General features: G+C 39.4%; 1 protein-coding gene across 1 annotated transcript in view; it reads left to right on the forward strand.

Moving 5' to 3' along the window:
- Positions 1 to 17,251, forward strand: part of nek9 (NIMA related kinase 9) — a 33,508-nt gene that overhangs the window by 1,261 nt on the left and 14,996 nt on the right. The window contains exons 2-15 of the mRNA XM_084096705.1: positions 1,240 to 1,417; positions 1,658 to 1,713; positions 1,816 to 1,886; positions 3,842 to 3,947; positions 6,549 to 6,680; positions 6,760 to 6,870; positions 6,966 to 7,030; positions 7,903 to 7,953; positions 8,137 to 8,329; positions 10,174 to 10,318; positions 11,809 to 12,009; positions 14,455 to 14,501; positions 15,408 to 15,569; positions 16,669 to 16,777. Of these exons, the coding sequence (XP_083952831.1) occupies positions 1,240 to 1,417; positions 1,658 to 1,713; positions 1,816 to 1,886; positions 3,842 to 3,947; positions 6,549 to 6,680; positions 6,760 to 6,870; positions 6,966 to 7,030; positions 7,903 to 7,953; positions 8,137 to 8,329; positions 10,174 to 10,318; positions 11,809 to 12,009; positions 14,455 to 14,501; positions 15,408 to 15,569; positions 16,669 to 16,777 (1,627 nt within the window). The remainder of the gene's footprint in view (positions 1 to 1,239; positions 1,418 to 1,657; positions 1,714 to 1,815; positions 1,887 to 3,841; positions 3,948 to 6,548; positions 6,681 to 6,759; positions 6,871 to 6,965; positions 7,031 to 7,902; positions 7,954 to 8,136; positions 8,330 to 10,173; positions 10,319 to 11,808; positions 12,010 to 14,454; positions 14,502 to 15,407; positions 15,570 to 16,668; positions 16,778 to 17,251) is intronic.

A 17,251-nucleotide genomic window follows, 5' to 3' on the forward strand; every position in this document is an offset into this window, starting at 1 on the left:
TTGCATTTTAACGATATCTAAACTTTTGTTGCATTTTAACGATATCCATACTTTTTTTGCATTTTAACGATATTCATACTTTTGTTGCATTTTAACGATATCAAAACTTTTGTTGCATTTTAACGATATCAAAACTTTTTTGCTTTTTGAATGTATCTACTTTTGTTGCATTTTAACGATATCAAAACTTTTGTTGCATTTTAACGATATCTAAACTTTTGTTGCATTTTAACAATATCTACACTTTTTTGCATTTTAACGATATCTATAGTTTTGTTGCATTTTAACGATATCTATACTTTTGTTGCATTTTAACGATATCTATACTTTTGTTGCATTTTAACGATATCTAAACTTTTGTTGCATTTTAACGATATCCATACTTTTTTTGCATTTTAACGATATTCATACTTTTGTTGCATTTTAACGATATCAAAACTTTTGTTGCATTTTAACGATATCAAAACTTTTTTGCTTTTTGAATGTATCTACTTTTGTTGCATTTTAACGATATCTATACTTTTGTTGCATTTTAACGATATCTATACTTTTGTTGCATTTTAACGATATCAAAACTTTTGTTGCATTTTAACGATATCTATACTTTTTTGCATTTTAACGATATCTATACTTTTGTTGCATTTTAACGATATCAAAACTTTTGTTGCATTTTAACGATATCTATACTTTTTTGCATTTTAACGATATCTATACTTTTTTGCATTTTAACGATATCTATACTTTTGTTGCATTTTAACGATATCTATACTTTTTTGCATTTTAACGATATCTATACTTTTTTGCATTTATACGGTACTGATACTTTTGTTGCATTTTAACAATATCAATTATTTTGTTGCATTTATACGATACTGATACTTCTGTTGCATTTTAATGATGCCGATACTTTTGTTGCATTTTTACATCTATACTTTTTGTTGCATTTTTACGATACTGGTACTTTTGTTTCATTTTACCGACACAGATACTTTTTTATTGTATTTTAACAATACCGATAATGATTATTTCTTAAATGGGTATGTGCATTTTATTTGAAATAATGTTCATTTTTAGAAAAAAATATAAGTAAACTTAATAGACTGAAATATTGTTTTCTTGTACTACTGTAGTCTTTGTTTTATTTCCAACTTCTATAAAAGTGTATTTGAGGCTGACTTAGACCAGAGCAGAGCCATAACTCTCTGGTGGTGTGCAGGATAACTCTCTGGTTCTGTGCAGGATAACTCTCTGGTGGTGTGGAAGGAGATCGACCTGAACTGTCTCTCGGATAAGAAGCGCAGAGATGTAATGAACGAGATCAGCATCCTCTCCATCCTTCAGCACAACAACATCATCGCGTACTTCAACCACTTCTTGGACAAGAACACACTGCTGATCGAGCTGGAGTACTGCAACGGTACTGCACACTCACTCACGTACACTCACTCTCACACTCACTCTCACTCGCACACTCACTCACTCATACACACTCTCACTCGCACACTCTCTCACTCACACACTCACTCAGTCGCACACTCACTCAGTCGCACACTCTCACTCGCACACACTCACTCACACACACTCACTCACACACACCCCGCGAGCGATCAGAGAGACTCATGTGTGACTCACACGGCCTGAATGTGTGTGTGTACAGGTGGAAACCTTTATGACAAGATCAACCAGCAGAAAGGAGCGCTGTTCAAAGAGGAGGTGAGTTACGGTTACACACACTCACACACTGAGCTCATGAGTTCACGAGTTACACACCCTGAGCTCAGAGCTGCTTTACACCTGAGCTTCTGTTATCCACAGGTGGTGGTGTGGTACTTATATCAGATCACCGCAGCTGTGGCGCACATTCATAAAGCCGGCGTCCTCCACAGGTAAACACACACACACACACACACACACACACACACATTTAGATGAAATATATATTTTCAAAAACATGTTTTACTCTAAAACTCTGAGAGAATCAAAGCTATAAATATAAACAAGTTGTGCTCAAAATTTGAGGTTGATATCTCGATCTTTCAGTGTGATGTTGTTCGGCTGCAGTACCAAATGCTTCCACTAGAGGACATTTTGATAAAAGAATATTGAATAGAATATAGAACATATCGAATAGAATTTATTTATAGAACAACATTCAGGCATGAAAACTCCTCAGTTTTAAAACCTAAAAGGGTCACCTACGTGATTTGTGCAGAACATGACAGCCAATATGAGTCAGAGTAACGTTAGGGCAGAAATGTTTTCAAAGTCTTTTACACCGCGAGTCTGACAACTGGACACACTGCCGAACAAAGTACCGCACGTCGGAAAGCAAGCCTGAGGTAAGTTAGCTTACAATGTTAACTGTCCTGTCAGATACAGACAGCGATGTTGCCAATGTCATTATTTTTAATTTTGGCATAGAAGTGGGCGAGATAATATCGCGAGCGGGCGCGGGCGCCGTGAGTGCTGAGCGAGTAGGAACAGTGCAGTGTTATTCATTGCGCGGCTCGCGAGCCTCATGTGGCTCGCCAAGCTTTAATTTGTGGCATGGCGATAAATAATACGGTGATATGATGCATTCACTAGAGATATTTCATAAAAACATTAATAATAAGTAGGGCTTTAACATAACCCGTTAAAAACTCAAAGTGTCAGCTCTATTACAAATAATTTCGATCGGATTGAAAGGGGTGGTTTATCGAGAGAACGTGAAAAAACTTGATCGATTGAAAACTGAAACTGAAAGGACGACGTATGACGCGCTGAGCGAGCTGTTCTCCTGATGAATAAAGTGTCATATAAATGAGTATCCTTTCATTCTATAATTCTCCTTTCACTCAGCATCTGTGAAGTGAAGCAGGACAACGGCCCACCAGTCCTTGTTTCAGATTATCATACAGACGACTGGTTTGGGGCATTTTTAATGCGTGATAAATAGTAGTAGTAAATAGTTTTTTTTCTCTAACACCCGATGAAACGCGTAGATCAGCGGCCCATTGGTTCTTTCACCTCTGATTCATCACTGTGGGGTATAGTTCAATTCTATTAATAAATTAGAATTTTGTACTTATTTCAGCTGTTCGTGTTAACTCTCACGCGTTCCTACTCACTCATTACATTTATTTATTTATTTATTTATTTATTTTTTGGGGGGGAGGGGGTATATATGCCGCATTCTTCTCACCTTTTTTACCCCTGACCTGTTTTCATGCCTGAACATTGTATTTCAACTTTTTTTCTTGGAATTTAACGAGTTTAATCTCGCATTGTTATGACTTTAATTAATGTCGAGATGGTTTTATTTTTGTATTATTGCTTGGCCCTAATCCTCTTCCGTACTAGCGACCCTATACGCTTATAACAAAAACAACATTAGAAAACAGACGTTCTTCTATTTTTCTAGTTATATTGTTTATAATGACTAGATTGACGAATACTTGATGTGTAAATTTCACTGATGAATGAGGTTGAGGGTAGTGAATGACGTCCCGGGTCGATAAAGACCCGAAGTGTGCGTTTAAGCATTACGATTATAATTATTCTTAAAGACTCTTATTAAAGCTACTCAGTCATGAACCGTGAGTGATTTTTCTGTTTGTCTTCTGTCGTTTAATTAGCATTAACGACACAGCAGGTATATTAGGCTGCTGTCACTCTTAGATTGAATGCATGAATCTAAAATTCCAAAGTTTTCATATTCGTCGTTGGAAGCCAAAATCAAAACTAAAATTAAATTAGTCACAAAGAACTACTTTGTATTATAATCAGTTGATTATGTTGATTACAGCAGGGTTTAACAGCTCTGTGAATAGTGTGTGTGTGTGTGTGTTTGTGTTTGAAGGGACATCAAAACGCTGAACATCTTCCTCACTAAAACCAACCTGATCAAGCTGGGTGATTATGGGCTGGCCAAGAAGCTGGACTCGCAGTATTCCATGGCTGAAACTGTGAGTTTGCTCAATCATGCAGGGTCATTATAATATTATTATTACTAGTGCAAAATGCCTGTGAAAACGCTATGCTTGAGCAAACAGTTTGTGAATAGGCAACTACAAATGATGCCCGTGAAAGAGGCTGTGAACACACTGAAAAGGATATGTTTAGTTGGTGAATAGCATAGGCTACTATTACACAGTAGCGATAACGTTAAGCGCACCAGAATGAAATATAATATTCAGAAGTAAACAGCATAGCTGACTTACAGATTCAGTTAACATCCACAAATGAATAAGCGCGTTGCGATTCAGGGAGCAGTGCAAAGTGTGTGCAAAATCAGTTTTTGTGAGCTGATCGCCGTCAAAAAAGTTCAGGAGATATTTCTTAGCAATGGCTGATTTCAACAGTTTCAATATGATAAAAAATAACTTTTATATTGATTCAATGGATTATTTGCATTTTGAAAAAAAAAAAGTGTCATGAATTTATTGCATTTTTGGGGAAAAATAATCCGTTTTTATAATAAATCGTTGAAAATCAAAATCTGGATTTGAATTTTTTATGTTATTTTTATCACGATTTGGAACCAAACTATAATATTCAGAAGTAAACAGTGTAGCTGACAGAGTGTTTATGTCAGAATGTTTATTTTTAAACCACAACCTTCTTGGGGCTTCTTTGACCGATACAACCTTCTAAAAATGATATATTTAACGATATCTTTTGCATTTCTCATCCAAACAACGTCAAACTTGGCATTGAAGGCACACTATGCAAGATTTGTACCTTAATATAACAGCTTCGAAGTCATTTCGATGGTAAACAAACTCGTAGTAGAGTGAATCATCCCGATAGCAAAGTGGGGGGAGGCGGCGCCGCTGGCAAAACCAGCAATGCAGGTCTGAGAGGTGGCGTCCCGACAAATCTCGCGAGAATCACAACTTGCTTTACGGCACGACGTCACATACATCAACAACACATGAAGCAGCCTCAATGGAAGACACTAGCACGCATTTCAGACGTGAATCATGGCAGAGTCGACGAAGAAAACGGAGAAAGCGCGGTCGGAAGAGTGCAGAGACGGCTCTGCGTGAGTGGTATTTACGACAGTAACGTTAAATACACGTCCTCCACAGCGACTCTAGGGGGCGCTGTTTGAAAAAAACAGAAACTGCATAGTGCGCCTTTAATATTTCAAATATTTCAAATGTTTTTATTTTTATATATTTTCCAATTTCATGTTGTTTTTGTCATTTATTATTATTAAAAATGTTGCCTTAAGTAGCTGAAATAAAATATATATATTTTTTAATATATTTTATTTTATTTTATTTCAGTTAAGTTTCTTTTATTTCATGTAACAGGCGTTTTTTATTTTTTGTAATGGTTGTAGTTGTAGTTTTAGTGAACTATAATAATAACCCTGGTCCAGTTCTGTGTGCTTTATTTGACCTGAGGTGTTGATTAGAGTTTCCCAGACTCTCCACACTGCAAACAATGCCCTTCTTGAAACAAGCATGATGCACTTTAATATAGGCCAAGTGAACTAAAATCAAGCAAAATAGAATAAATATCCAGTCACTAATAAATGCTATTGGATCTTGAAACTAGACAAACATGCTTAAAACTGCAGTTTTTACTTTTTATAATCATTAAATAATAAGTAATTTTATTGAATATTGCATTAACTAGAATATTTAACCTTAAATACAGTTTTTATTAAACATTTTTAAGATACACAATAACCTGAAATAGATGGAAATTCTTAAAACATCACAATAAAATGTAAAGTTTTAGATGACTTTACCTAGATTTAAGTGCATCTTGCTTGTTTCAAGAAGGACACTTTTTTGCAGTGTAACAAAAAAGAAAGATTTGACCTTTCTTAATTAAGATTCTTGAAATTATCATTTTTAGGGGTGATATTATTCTTAAAAAAAGCACAACAACATGCACCACAACTTGCACTTTACTTTCACTTGTTTCTGGTCAAATCTTCCTCAAAATGAGCTAAAATTAACACCAATTTTCTTAAATAAAGGTTTATAGTCTAGTGTGCAATATTTTAAAAGACCTTTTATCTTTTATAGCATAAAAAACAAGACATATTTTCTAGAAATATATATTTTTTAACTTTCTTAGATTTGAGTTTTTGCAGTGTAGGGTAAAAACAAAACAAAAAACAGTTAGGGTTAAATATTAAGTCATTAAAATGCTAAATTAAAATGCATCCATAATTTTAATATAGAAACAGTCTAAATAAAACAGTAAAAAAGTGAAATATTTTATGGTTGACACTTTACAATAATGTTTCATTTGTTAACATTAACTAACAATGACAGATACTTCTTCAAGGGTCACGGGTCTTTTATTGTCATTCCATACACATCTTTACATGAAGGAAAAATGAAGTATTAAGGTCCCGGTCAAAACACAGGATAGAAACATTAACCAATAAAACATGAGAAACTAGAGTGTATGTCTCAGCAGCTTCGTCAATAAATAGCACAACTAGAATAGACAATGCAGGAATAAAAACAGTGCAATAATGAATAATAAATGAGGACATGAATAGTCAAATATGAAGTGTTTCTTCTTCTTCTGATGTCTAGTGTGTGGGGACTCCATACTACATGTCTCCTGAGCTGTGTCAGGGAGTAAAGTACAACTTTAAGTCCGACATCTGGGCCATGGGGTGTGTGTTATTCGAGCTGCTGACCCTCACCAGGACCTTTGAGGCCACGGTAATCGCCCGAAACATTCACTCATTCTCCTCCGTTAGACTGGAAACCACTCAACCACATGTGCTGATGTGTTTCCCAGAATGCCCTGAACCTGTGTGTGAAGATCGTGCAGGGCAACTGGACGATGGAGATCAACTCGGACATCTACACGTCTGACCTCATCAAGATGGTGTACGAGTGTTTAGATCAGGTAGCTGAAAGTGCGACGGCTCACTGTGCCTGTCAATCATGCCTGTAGTGATGTCATGATGTGTGTGTGTGTGTGTGTGTGTGTGTGTGTTAAAGGACCCTGAGAAGAGGCCGACGGCGGAGCAGATTTTAGAGCGGCCCGTGATCTCTCGAGTCCGAGCGTGAGTCGATCCAGCGCACATTTCACTCTTTAAACACATGTACCCTCGCATCCGGGACTCTCTTTTGAGGAGTTTCTCGGCATTACTATTATTCCCAAAGGTTAAATATTAAACGTTTATTATTTTATTTATTATTTTGTTTGTCTATTTATTTTACATTTATTTACATTTTTATTTTATTTATTATATGAATTGTATTTAAATTATTTTATTTATTTATTAATTTTTTATTAATTTCGTTAATTTATTAATTTATTAATTTCATACATTTTATGAATTAAATTACATTTATTTAATTTTTATTTTAATTATTTATTTATTGTATTTATTTGTTTATTTATTGTATTTTTTATTTTTTATTGTACTTATTTAGTTTAATTGAATTAATAAAAATTGTATTTTAATATTTTTTGTTTATTCAGTTTTTTATTTATTTATTTATTTGTTGTGATTTGTTTTTTATTTAGTAATTTGTTTGTTTATTTTACATTTATTTAATTATTTATTTATATATTTAATCATTCAATTTGTATTAATTTCATTAATTTACTTTGTTTATTAATTTAATTTATTACAAATTTGTATTTATAGCTATTTTTTGTGTTGATTTATTGTAGTATTCATTTAGTTTAATTTATTTTATTTTTGTATTTTAATATTTTATGTTTTTATTTGTATTGTATTTATAATTTTTATATTTATTTTTATATTTTTGTTTTTTATATTTTTATTTGTTTACTCTATTTATTTATTTTTCTAATTATATTATATTGTATTTATTTGCTTTAATTAGTATTTAATGTAATTGTGTGTTGAGCTGTGAGTTGTGCAGTGAGTGAGGATGTTGTGTGTGTGTGTGTGTGTGTGTTCAGAGAGCTGGAGGAGAGGGTTGCGACGCTGAACTCCGCCATCAGGAAGCCCAAGTGAGTGACGCCTCATTCCCAGCAGCCTTTGCTCTCTCTGCAGTCCTGCTGTGTGTGTCGTGTGTTATGCGTTAGACTGAACTGGGAAGGGTCACAGCACGTACACACTGTTGTCCTCTTGTTTCACTGCTTCTGTCGCTCTCCTCATGTGAACTGATTGACTGTGAGTGTGTGTGGCCCCAGGCTGAGCACGGCGACGGAGACGTCGGTGGCGGTGGTGACGACCCGCTCGCGAGAGGTGTATTTCTGGGGCGGGGGGAAGTTCACCCCGCAGAAGCTGGACATGTTTAAGGGCGGCAGCAGCGCTCAGCACGTCTGCGCCGGAGAAACACACTTCGCAGTGGTCACTGTCGAGAAGGAGCTGTACACCTGGGCCGTAAGCATCCTCTAAACCAGCGCTGATAATCACCCTGGTCCATTTCTGTGAGCTTTAGTTCATCATAATGCCTGATGATCAAATACATAAATAACTGGACCTGAGGTGCTGATTAGAGTTTCCCAAACTGACTAGGGTTCAAATTAAGAAGCGGTTAGGATAAGTCCCCCTGTGGTGTAAATCCAGCGTTTAATGTTGTTTATGTGTCTATGTGGTGTTTTTAATATGCTTTAAGACAAACCATGTGTAAATTCATAAGTCGACTCCATTGCTGAGTATTTCCTCCTTAAAACTGCAGTGAACCAAAGACAGTCTCAAAAACACGCTTTGAAATCGCTGGTGTTTCTGGTTCTGCTGTTCATTTAATTCTTAGAATAACATTAAAACTGAGCATGTATTTCTAACAGGTAATATGCCGTAAATGCTTGACATCCAATCAAATGACCTCATCTTTTGCTGTAATACTCACTGCATCCACACGAGCACATGTGACCTGTTGTGTGCAGATATGATGCCTTAGCAAATCACGCTGCATTACTGCCGTTCTCCACAGTATACCCCTGTACGAGTGGGGATTTAGCTCTTACTAGCATGAAGAACACGTATAGACACAGACTGTGCATAGATTAAAGACCCAAACTCTACAGATACAGAAACATATCCTGTGTGAGTTGATATTGTTTTTAATGTTGATTATGTTACTCTAGCGAGAATGCAATTTTTCCCCGAATATCTACTCGACATTGATTTTATGCAACAGTTCTACAAACAAAAAGCTAATATTAAGTGACGTATATTTTAACCAGTATTGTAGCAGAACACCAGTGTTTGTGAACGAATCTGCGGCTTTGAACTAATCATGAGTCAATGATTCAATAAATCCTTCATAAATGCAGCCAATTACTTAATTCATTCATTCATTAACACGTGGAGTGACTCACTCCAGACAGTGACTTACTGGCGGTTTTAGTTATGCTTTTTAACGCTTTAAACTAAAGTATCACTTTGTTTTTACCATCATTTCATATTTCTCTATTGAACATTTTTATTCTAACATTATCTCATAACATTATATATGGCGTTGTAATTGCATTCATGCCTTCATTAAAATATCAGGAGAGTTTTATACTATTGCATCAGTTGTAGTTCATGATCCGTGTTCGATATCGATAGATCCGGGTCGCTAAAGACATGAATATGCAATAATGATTGACGAAACATTCATGCATTGAGGGTTAAGCACTTTCGCCGCTCTGTGTGACTGACTGGAGTATTTTCTGTAATTTTGCGAATTTTTTATTTTTATAAACATTTTTTACTGCTTATTAGCAAGTGAAACTAAATATCTCTGAGTATTATAGTTATAGTAACCTACTCCTACTTCATGTAGTATTCTAGTAAACTAAAACTATTAAAAAATTCTTTAAAAATTAAAACAAACGTTAACTGAAATAAAATGTAAACTATGTAAAAATGACTTATTTTTTCTAGCAAGTTCATGTATTTTAACTTGATGTACTAAAATAACTAAACATAAAAACTATATAGACATTAACAATTGAAAAAAAAAAAAAAAACGAATTTAACTATTTATAAAAACTATAATAGTATTTCAATGATACTGAAATAACACTGGTTTGAGTCCCGATCCCATTCATTCAAAATAAAGAAAACAATTAAATAAAATAGAGATAAAAAGCAGAGCAGAATAAAGTAGAAATGAAAACAAAACCAAGAAACAGATTGACGGCCTGTTTAGTGCTGGTAACGAAGAGTGTTGGGATCTGATCTCCTGTGTGTGTGTGTGTGTGTGTGTGTGTGTGTGTGTGTGTGTGTGTGTGCAGAGCGTTCAGGGAGGAGCGAAGATGGTGGGTCAGCTGGGTCACGGAGACCAGGCCTCGTACCGCCAGCCCCGGCGCGTGGAGCGTCTGCAGGGTAAAGCCATCCGACAGGTGTCCTGCGGGGCCGACTTCACCGCCTGCGTCACCGGTGAGCGCAACACACACTCCCTGACATCTCAGACCAGCGCAACACACACTCCCTGACATCTCAGACCAGCGCAACACACACTCCCTGACATCTCAGACCACCGCAACACACACTCCCTGACACACACACTCCCTGACATCTCAGACCAGCGCAACACACACTCCCTGACATCTCAGACCAGCGCAACACACACTCCCTGACATCTCAGACCAGCGCAACACACACTCCCTGACATCTCAGACCAGCGCAACACACACTCCCTGACATCTCAGACCAGCGCAACACACACTCCCTGACACACACACTCCCTGACATCTCAGACCAGCGCAACACACACTCCCTGACATCTCAGACCAGCGCAACACACACTCCCTGACATCTCAGACCAGCGCAACACACACTCCCTGACATCTCAGACCAGCGCAACACACACTCCCTGACATCTCAGACCAGCGCAACACACACTCCCTGACATCTCAGACCACCGCAACACACACTCCCTGACACACACACTCCCTGACATCTCAGACCAGCGCAACACACACTCCCTGACATCTCAGACCAGCGCAACACACACTCCCTGACATCTCAGACCAGCGCAACACACACTCCCTGACATCTCAGACCACCGCAACACACACTCCCTGACATCTCAGACCAGCGCAACACACACTCCCTGACATCTCAGACCAGCGCAACACACACTCCCTGACATCTCAGACCACCGCAACACACACTCCCTGACATCTCAGACCAGCGCAACACACACTCCCTGACATCTCAGACCAGCGCAACACACACTCCCTGACATCTCAGACCACCGCAACACACACTCCCTGACATCTCAGACCAGCGCAACACACACTCCCTGACATCTCAGACCACCGCAACACACACTCCCTGACATCTCAGACCAGCGCAACACACACTCCCTGACATCTCAGACCAGCGCAACACACACTCCCTGACATCTCAGACCACCGCAACACACACTCCCTGACATCTCAGACCACCGCAACACACACTCCCTGACACACACACTCCCTGACATCTCAGACCAGCGCAACACACACTCCCTGACATCTCAGACCACCGCAACACACACTCCCTGACATCTCAGACCACCGCAACACACACTCCCTGACACACACACTCCCTGACATCTCAGACCAGCGCAACACACACTCCCTGACATCTCAGACCAGCGCAAACACACCTGGAGTATTTTCCGGGGCCTCCGCAGCTTGCGTAGTGTGTGTGTGAGCGTATAGGGCTGATCGGCTCTGGCTGCCATAGACTTCCAGAGCGGAAGGAAGGGAAGAATAATAAGAACGGCAAAGATTACAATAGGTGCCTAAATATAATCAAATCAAATACAAAATAGAAATGAATTGTTTGTAGAGACACTGGGAGGAGCGTGTGCCGTGTGGTTCACGTGGGTTCTTTGTCCAGTAATGACACACGTGTGCTCTCTCACGTTCCTCTGCCAGACGAGGACCAGATGTACATGTTCGGCTCGGACTACTATGGCTGCCTGGGTGTGGAGAACGAGCACGGCATGGAGGTGCTGGAGCCGGTGCTGCTGGAGTTCTTCCAGGAGCGGCCCGTCAGACAGGTGTCCTGCGGGGACAATCACGTGGTGGCGCTGACCCAGAGCGGGGACATCTATTCCTGGGGATGCGGAGAGCACGGTGAGCGCATCACATGACCGCACTGACTTCCTGTGACATCACTGCTGTCAGAGAATGTCTAATAAGGGGAGAGCTTCCACTCTCAGTACACTTCCGGCTTCTGAACTGGTTGCAGTTCCACTCTGGCTCCACATGAGGGCGCTCACAGGACGAGTGCAGGATGAATGGAGGTCTATGGCGCTATACAAATAAAAATCCACGTTTCTCAGGATATAATTTTTTTTCTAGTAATTTGAATGTTGTATTCGAAAGGAGATGCAAAGAAATTACACATTGCTGGGTGTTAGCTTTTTTAGAGTCACTTATTTGCTTTAAAAAGTCTTTTAAAATGTTAATGACGTCATACACATCGTACGACCAGAGATACTGCTTTACGGCAATCCTTCAGTCGCTCTGGTGCTTTCGCGCTCTGCACTTTCTTTTCTCTCGAGGAATCAACAACACAGCTGACACAGGCAAACACACAACACAGCTGACACAGGCAAACGCACAACACAGCTGACACAGGCAAACGCACAACACAGCTGACACAGGCAAACACACAACACAGCTGACACAGGCAAACGCACAACACAGCTGACACAGGCAAACGCACAACACAGCTGACACAGGCAAACGCACAACACAGCCGACACAGGCAAACGCACAACACAGCCGACACAGGCAAACGCACAACACAGCTGACACAGGCAAACGCACAACACAGGCAAACGCACAACACAGCTGACACAGGGAAACGCACAACACAGCTGACACAGGCAAACGCACAACACAGCTGACACAGGCAAACACACAACACAGCTGACACAGGCAAACGCACAACACAGCTGACACAGGGAAACGCACAACACAGCTGACACAGGCAAACGCACAACACAGCTGACACAGGCAAACGCACAACACAGCTGACACAGGCAAACGCACAACACAGCTGACACAGGCAAACGCACAACACAGCTGACACAGGCAAACGCACAACACAGCTGACACAGGGAAACGCACAACACAGCTGACACAGGCAAACGCACAACACAGCTGACACAGGCAAACGCACAACACAGCTGACACAGGCAAACGCACAACACAGCTGACACAGGCAAACACACAACACAGCACAGGCAAACACACAACACAGCTGACACAGGCAAACGCACAACACAGCTGACACAGGCAAACGCACAACACAGCTGACACAGGGAAACGCACAACACAGCTGACACAGGCAAACGCACAACACAGCTGACACAGGCAAACGCACAACACAGCTGACACAGGCAAACGCACAACACAGCTGACACAGGCAAACGCACAACACAGGGAAACGCACAACACAGCTGACACAGGGAAACGCACAACACAGCTGACACAGGGAAACGCACAACACAGCTGACACAGGCAAACGCACAACACAGCTGACACAGGCAAACGCACAACACAGCTGACACAGGCAAACACACGACACAGCTGACACAGGCAAACACACAACACAGCTGACACAGGCAAACACACAACACAGCTGACACAGGCAAACACACAACACAGCCGACACAGGTAAACACACAACACAGCTGACACAGGCAAACACACAACACAGCTGACACAGGTAAACACACAACACAGCTGACACAGGCAAACACACAACACAGCTGACACAGGCAAACACACAACACAGCTGACACAGGTAAACACACAACACAGCTGACACAGGTAAACACACAACACAGCTGACACAGGCAAACACACAACACAGCTGACACAGGCAAACACACAACACAGCTGACACAGGCAAACACACAACACAGCTGACACAGGTAAACACACAACACAGCTGACACAGGTAAACACACAACACAGCTGACACAGGCAAACACACAACACAGCTGACACAGGTAAACACACAACACAGCTGACACAGGTAAATACACGTGCTAGAAGAGTTTTTGTTTTGTTTGTTTCTGGTCCCGCTTCGGATGCCACGATGCCATCAAGCGGTATCTCTGGTCGTAATCAGTCCTTCACTGACCAATCAGCGTTCATTAGCAGAATGCTAGCGTGTTATGGGCAACAACAACTCAACCTGTAAGAAATCGAAAGGACATAAGTACTCGTTCATTCAACTTTCAACCTATAACCCATGTTGAACTCCAAATTGAACTGAATTGCAAAACCTACATTCAAATCTGAGATTTCTCAACGGCAATCGGATGAAAGAGACAAATTTAGCCGTCTAGCCCCATAGACTCCCATTCATTCTGCCCTCATGGCGATCGCCCCCAGTGGAGCTCTGGTGGAACTACAACCACAATTCGGTACAATAGGACTTAATAGGGAGTGGCCAGGCTCTCCGTAGACGGGCTCTGGTGCTGTTGAGTGAGTCACATGACCACACTGGCTTCCTGTGGCATCACTGCTGTTGAGTGACACTGACGGCGTTTCCCTCCGCAGGTCGACTGGGTTTGGACTGCGAGGATGATTTCTCTTCTCCAATGCAAGTGAGAGAAACTTCACTCATGTTTCACCATTGCCCTCGAATCAAGAATCCTTCATTAACATGATCTAACAATGAAAAACACACCTCAAGTATTTATAAATCTCAGTTAAGGTTCACTTCAACATTTACTAATACATTATTAAAATCAAGAGTTGTATCTGGTAATATGATTTAATGAACCTGAGCTGACGTGAACTAGCTAACAGAGTTCGTACAAGGTGCTTGAAATTGACTTTTTGAAATGTAAGTCTTGGAAAACCCTTGAAAACAATCATATTTATGAAAGGTACTTAAAGTACTTGTATGAAATTAGTGTACATTTTTTCGATGATACACAATAGTTTCATGCAAAAGTAACGCTGCAGCCTGTCTGATATATATATATATATATATATATATATATATATATATATATATATATATATATATATATATATACATATATATATATATATACATAAACATTTTGCATGGCTATGAACGTGATATTGCTCATATAAATATCCAAGTATGTGATACAGCTTTCATTCTTCAGGTCAATCATATATTCATGGCAAAAAAAAAAATCAGTTTGAATATGGAAAGTGACATCTTTGTCATATGGTTAAAGTTGCCACAGTCATTGCATGTGCTGCACTTTATTAGAATATTTTTATTTATCTGTTTACCTTTTTTAGAATTTGAAAGATAATAAAGATATTGTTTGATAAGTGAAATCTCTGATTGTAGTCCTTGAAAACCCCCAAAAGTAGTGCTTAAAGTCCTTGAAAGTCCTGGAATTTTATTTTACAGTGTCTGTACGAACCCTGTGAACCGCTGTGTTTTTATTAACGAGTGTTAACAAAGATTCATGAATGCTGTGGTGAATGTATGGCTCACTGTAGGCTAATGTGTTGACTAACGGTAGGTGGAGGTTCCTAAAGGTGGGATCATCACCTCTGTGTTCTGCGGCAGCGACGGCACCTTCTTCCTCACCGATTCTGGGAAGGTTTTAGCCTGCGGGAACAACGAGCTCAACAAGCTGGGTCTGAATCTGGGCATCACTGGGATCAAAAACCACTCGGGAGAAGTATGTCCATCATTATTCACAGCTCTGCTAGCGAGATCAGTGCGGCCCTACGGTTCACGCCAGGCGGAAAACACGGAGCGAATCACGCTTTACAGTCATACAAATAAAATTTTGTGTGTTTAAATCAAAAGTAGAGCTGCACACTCAGTCAAATCACAATATGGACTAGGGCTGTCAAATAAAAAATATTATAATATCGAATATTTTTTTAATAAAATAAAAAAACAGCAGGTATCTGTAACATTTGAAACTCTGTTTCACAAAGAGATAGTAAAACAAATCCACATGAATCCAAGATCGCTTTAAATGATAAACGGGTTTAATTTAATTTAGGCTTTTATTCACACATATAATCATTGATCAGTTTATATGTGAATGAAAATCATAAATCCAAAAAAATTAAAACTCAAAATAGAATTTTTGGAGAAAAAAGTCATAAGGCCCTGTTGTAATATCTTATTAAGTTGTTAAATCTGATCAGTTCAGTTGATTCGACATGCTTTTTGATTATTAAAACCTAATTAAACCATTAAAATGGAAAACACACAATTTGGAATAAAACAGAATTTGAGTAAAAATCAAGCGTATTTCACGGGGCCCTGAACATTTTGGTAAATCTTTACTTAAAGCCTTTATGTATAATGCATTATAAAAGTTTTTTAATGCATTAATTATGCCTTGTAATGCACTTTATAATGACTTACCTTCTAACTACAGTTATAATACTTGTCTAATCATTGAACACAGTATAATACATTAATACACATGATAAACAACCAATTTCAGAATCTGCAAATATCATAATGCATTTTAATTTTGGTTACAATTATTTCTGAAAAGATATAATGCATTATAATGTATGTAATGAATACCTTTATAATGCATTATACATAAGGGTATACCAAAATGGTAATAAATTGTTAAATTGTTTAAGATCATTTTCAATTAATTAGACTTGCTTTTTGGTTACTTTGCATTTGATTTAACTGTTAAAATCCAGAAGAGTGAGAATGTAAAACCGACTTTGGTAAATTAGTGTGTTGATGATGTAGTGTTGTGATTGTGAGCTGTGTGTGTGTGTGTGTGTGTGTGTGTGCAGAGTTATCAGGGGATCCCGTACACCACCACACTCTCGCTGGTCCGGCTGCTCTCGCGCTTCAAGATCATCTTCATCTCTCCGGGAAAGGCCCACACCGGCGCCATAGACGGTGCGTTTGCTCTCACACACACACACACACACACACACTGCTCTTACTGTGCGTCTCACACACACACACCGCTCTCACTCAGTGTTGCCAGATTGGGCGGTTTTGAATTTGATTGTGCGGGTAAAAAAGGGTTTGGGCAGGTGGACAAAATTTGGGCTGATTTGGGGTCAGTTCGGCGGTTTTCAAACATCTACATTTTAAAGTCTAATTGGTTAAAAAACGAAACTAAAGTGTGCATGTAGTCCATAAAATCAGTCATCATGACATTACTGTACACACACGCCCATGCAGAGTCAGCTGGCGTTAGTGTTGACATCACCGACGAGCACGCACTTTTAGCCAATCAGCGATCCGCAGGCAGACGCGATTGAGCGCGAGAAGTTGTAGCTGTCAAGTGATCGCTGAGCAAAGTGACATAGCCTACTATATACAGTAAGTTAAGTTGTATCTACAGTAAAGAGTGAGATAGTGAGC

The sequence above is a fragment of the Abramis brama genome (assembly GCF_963993115.1).
Source record: "Abramis brama genome assembly, chromosome: 21".
NCBI classification, from domain to species: domain Eukaryota; kingdom Metazoa; phylum Chordata; class Actinopteri; order Cypriniformes; family Leuciscidae; genus Abramis; species Abramis brama.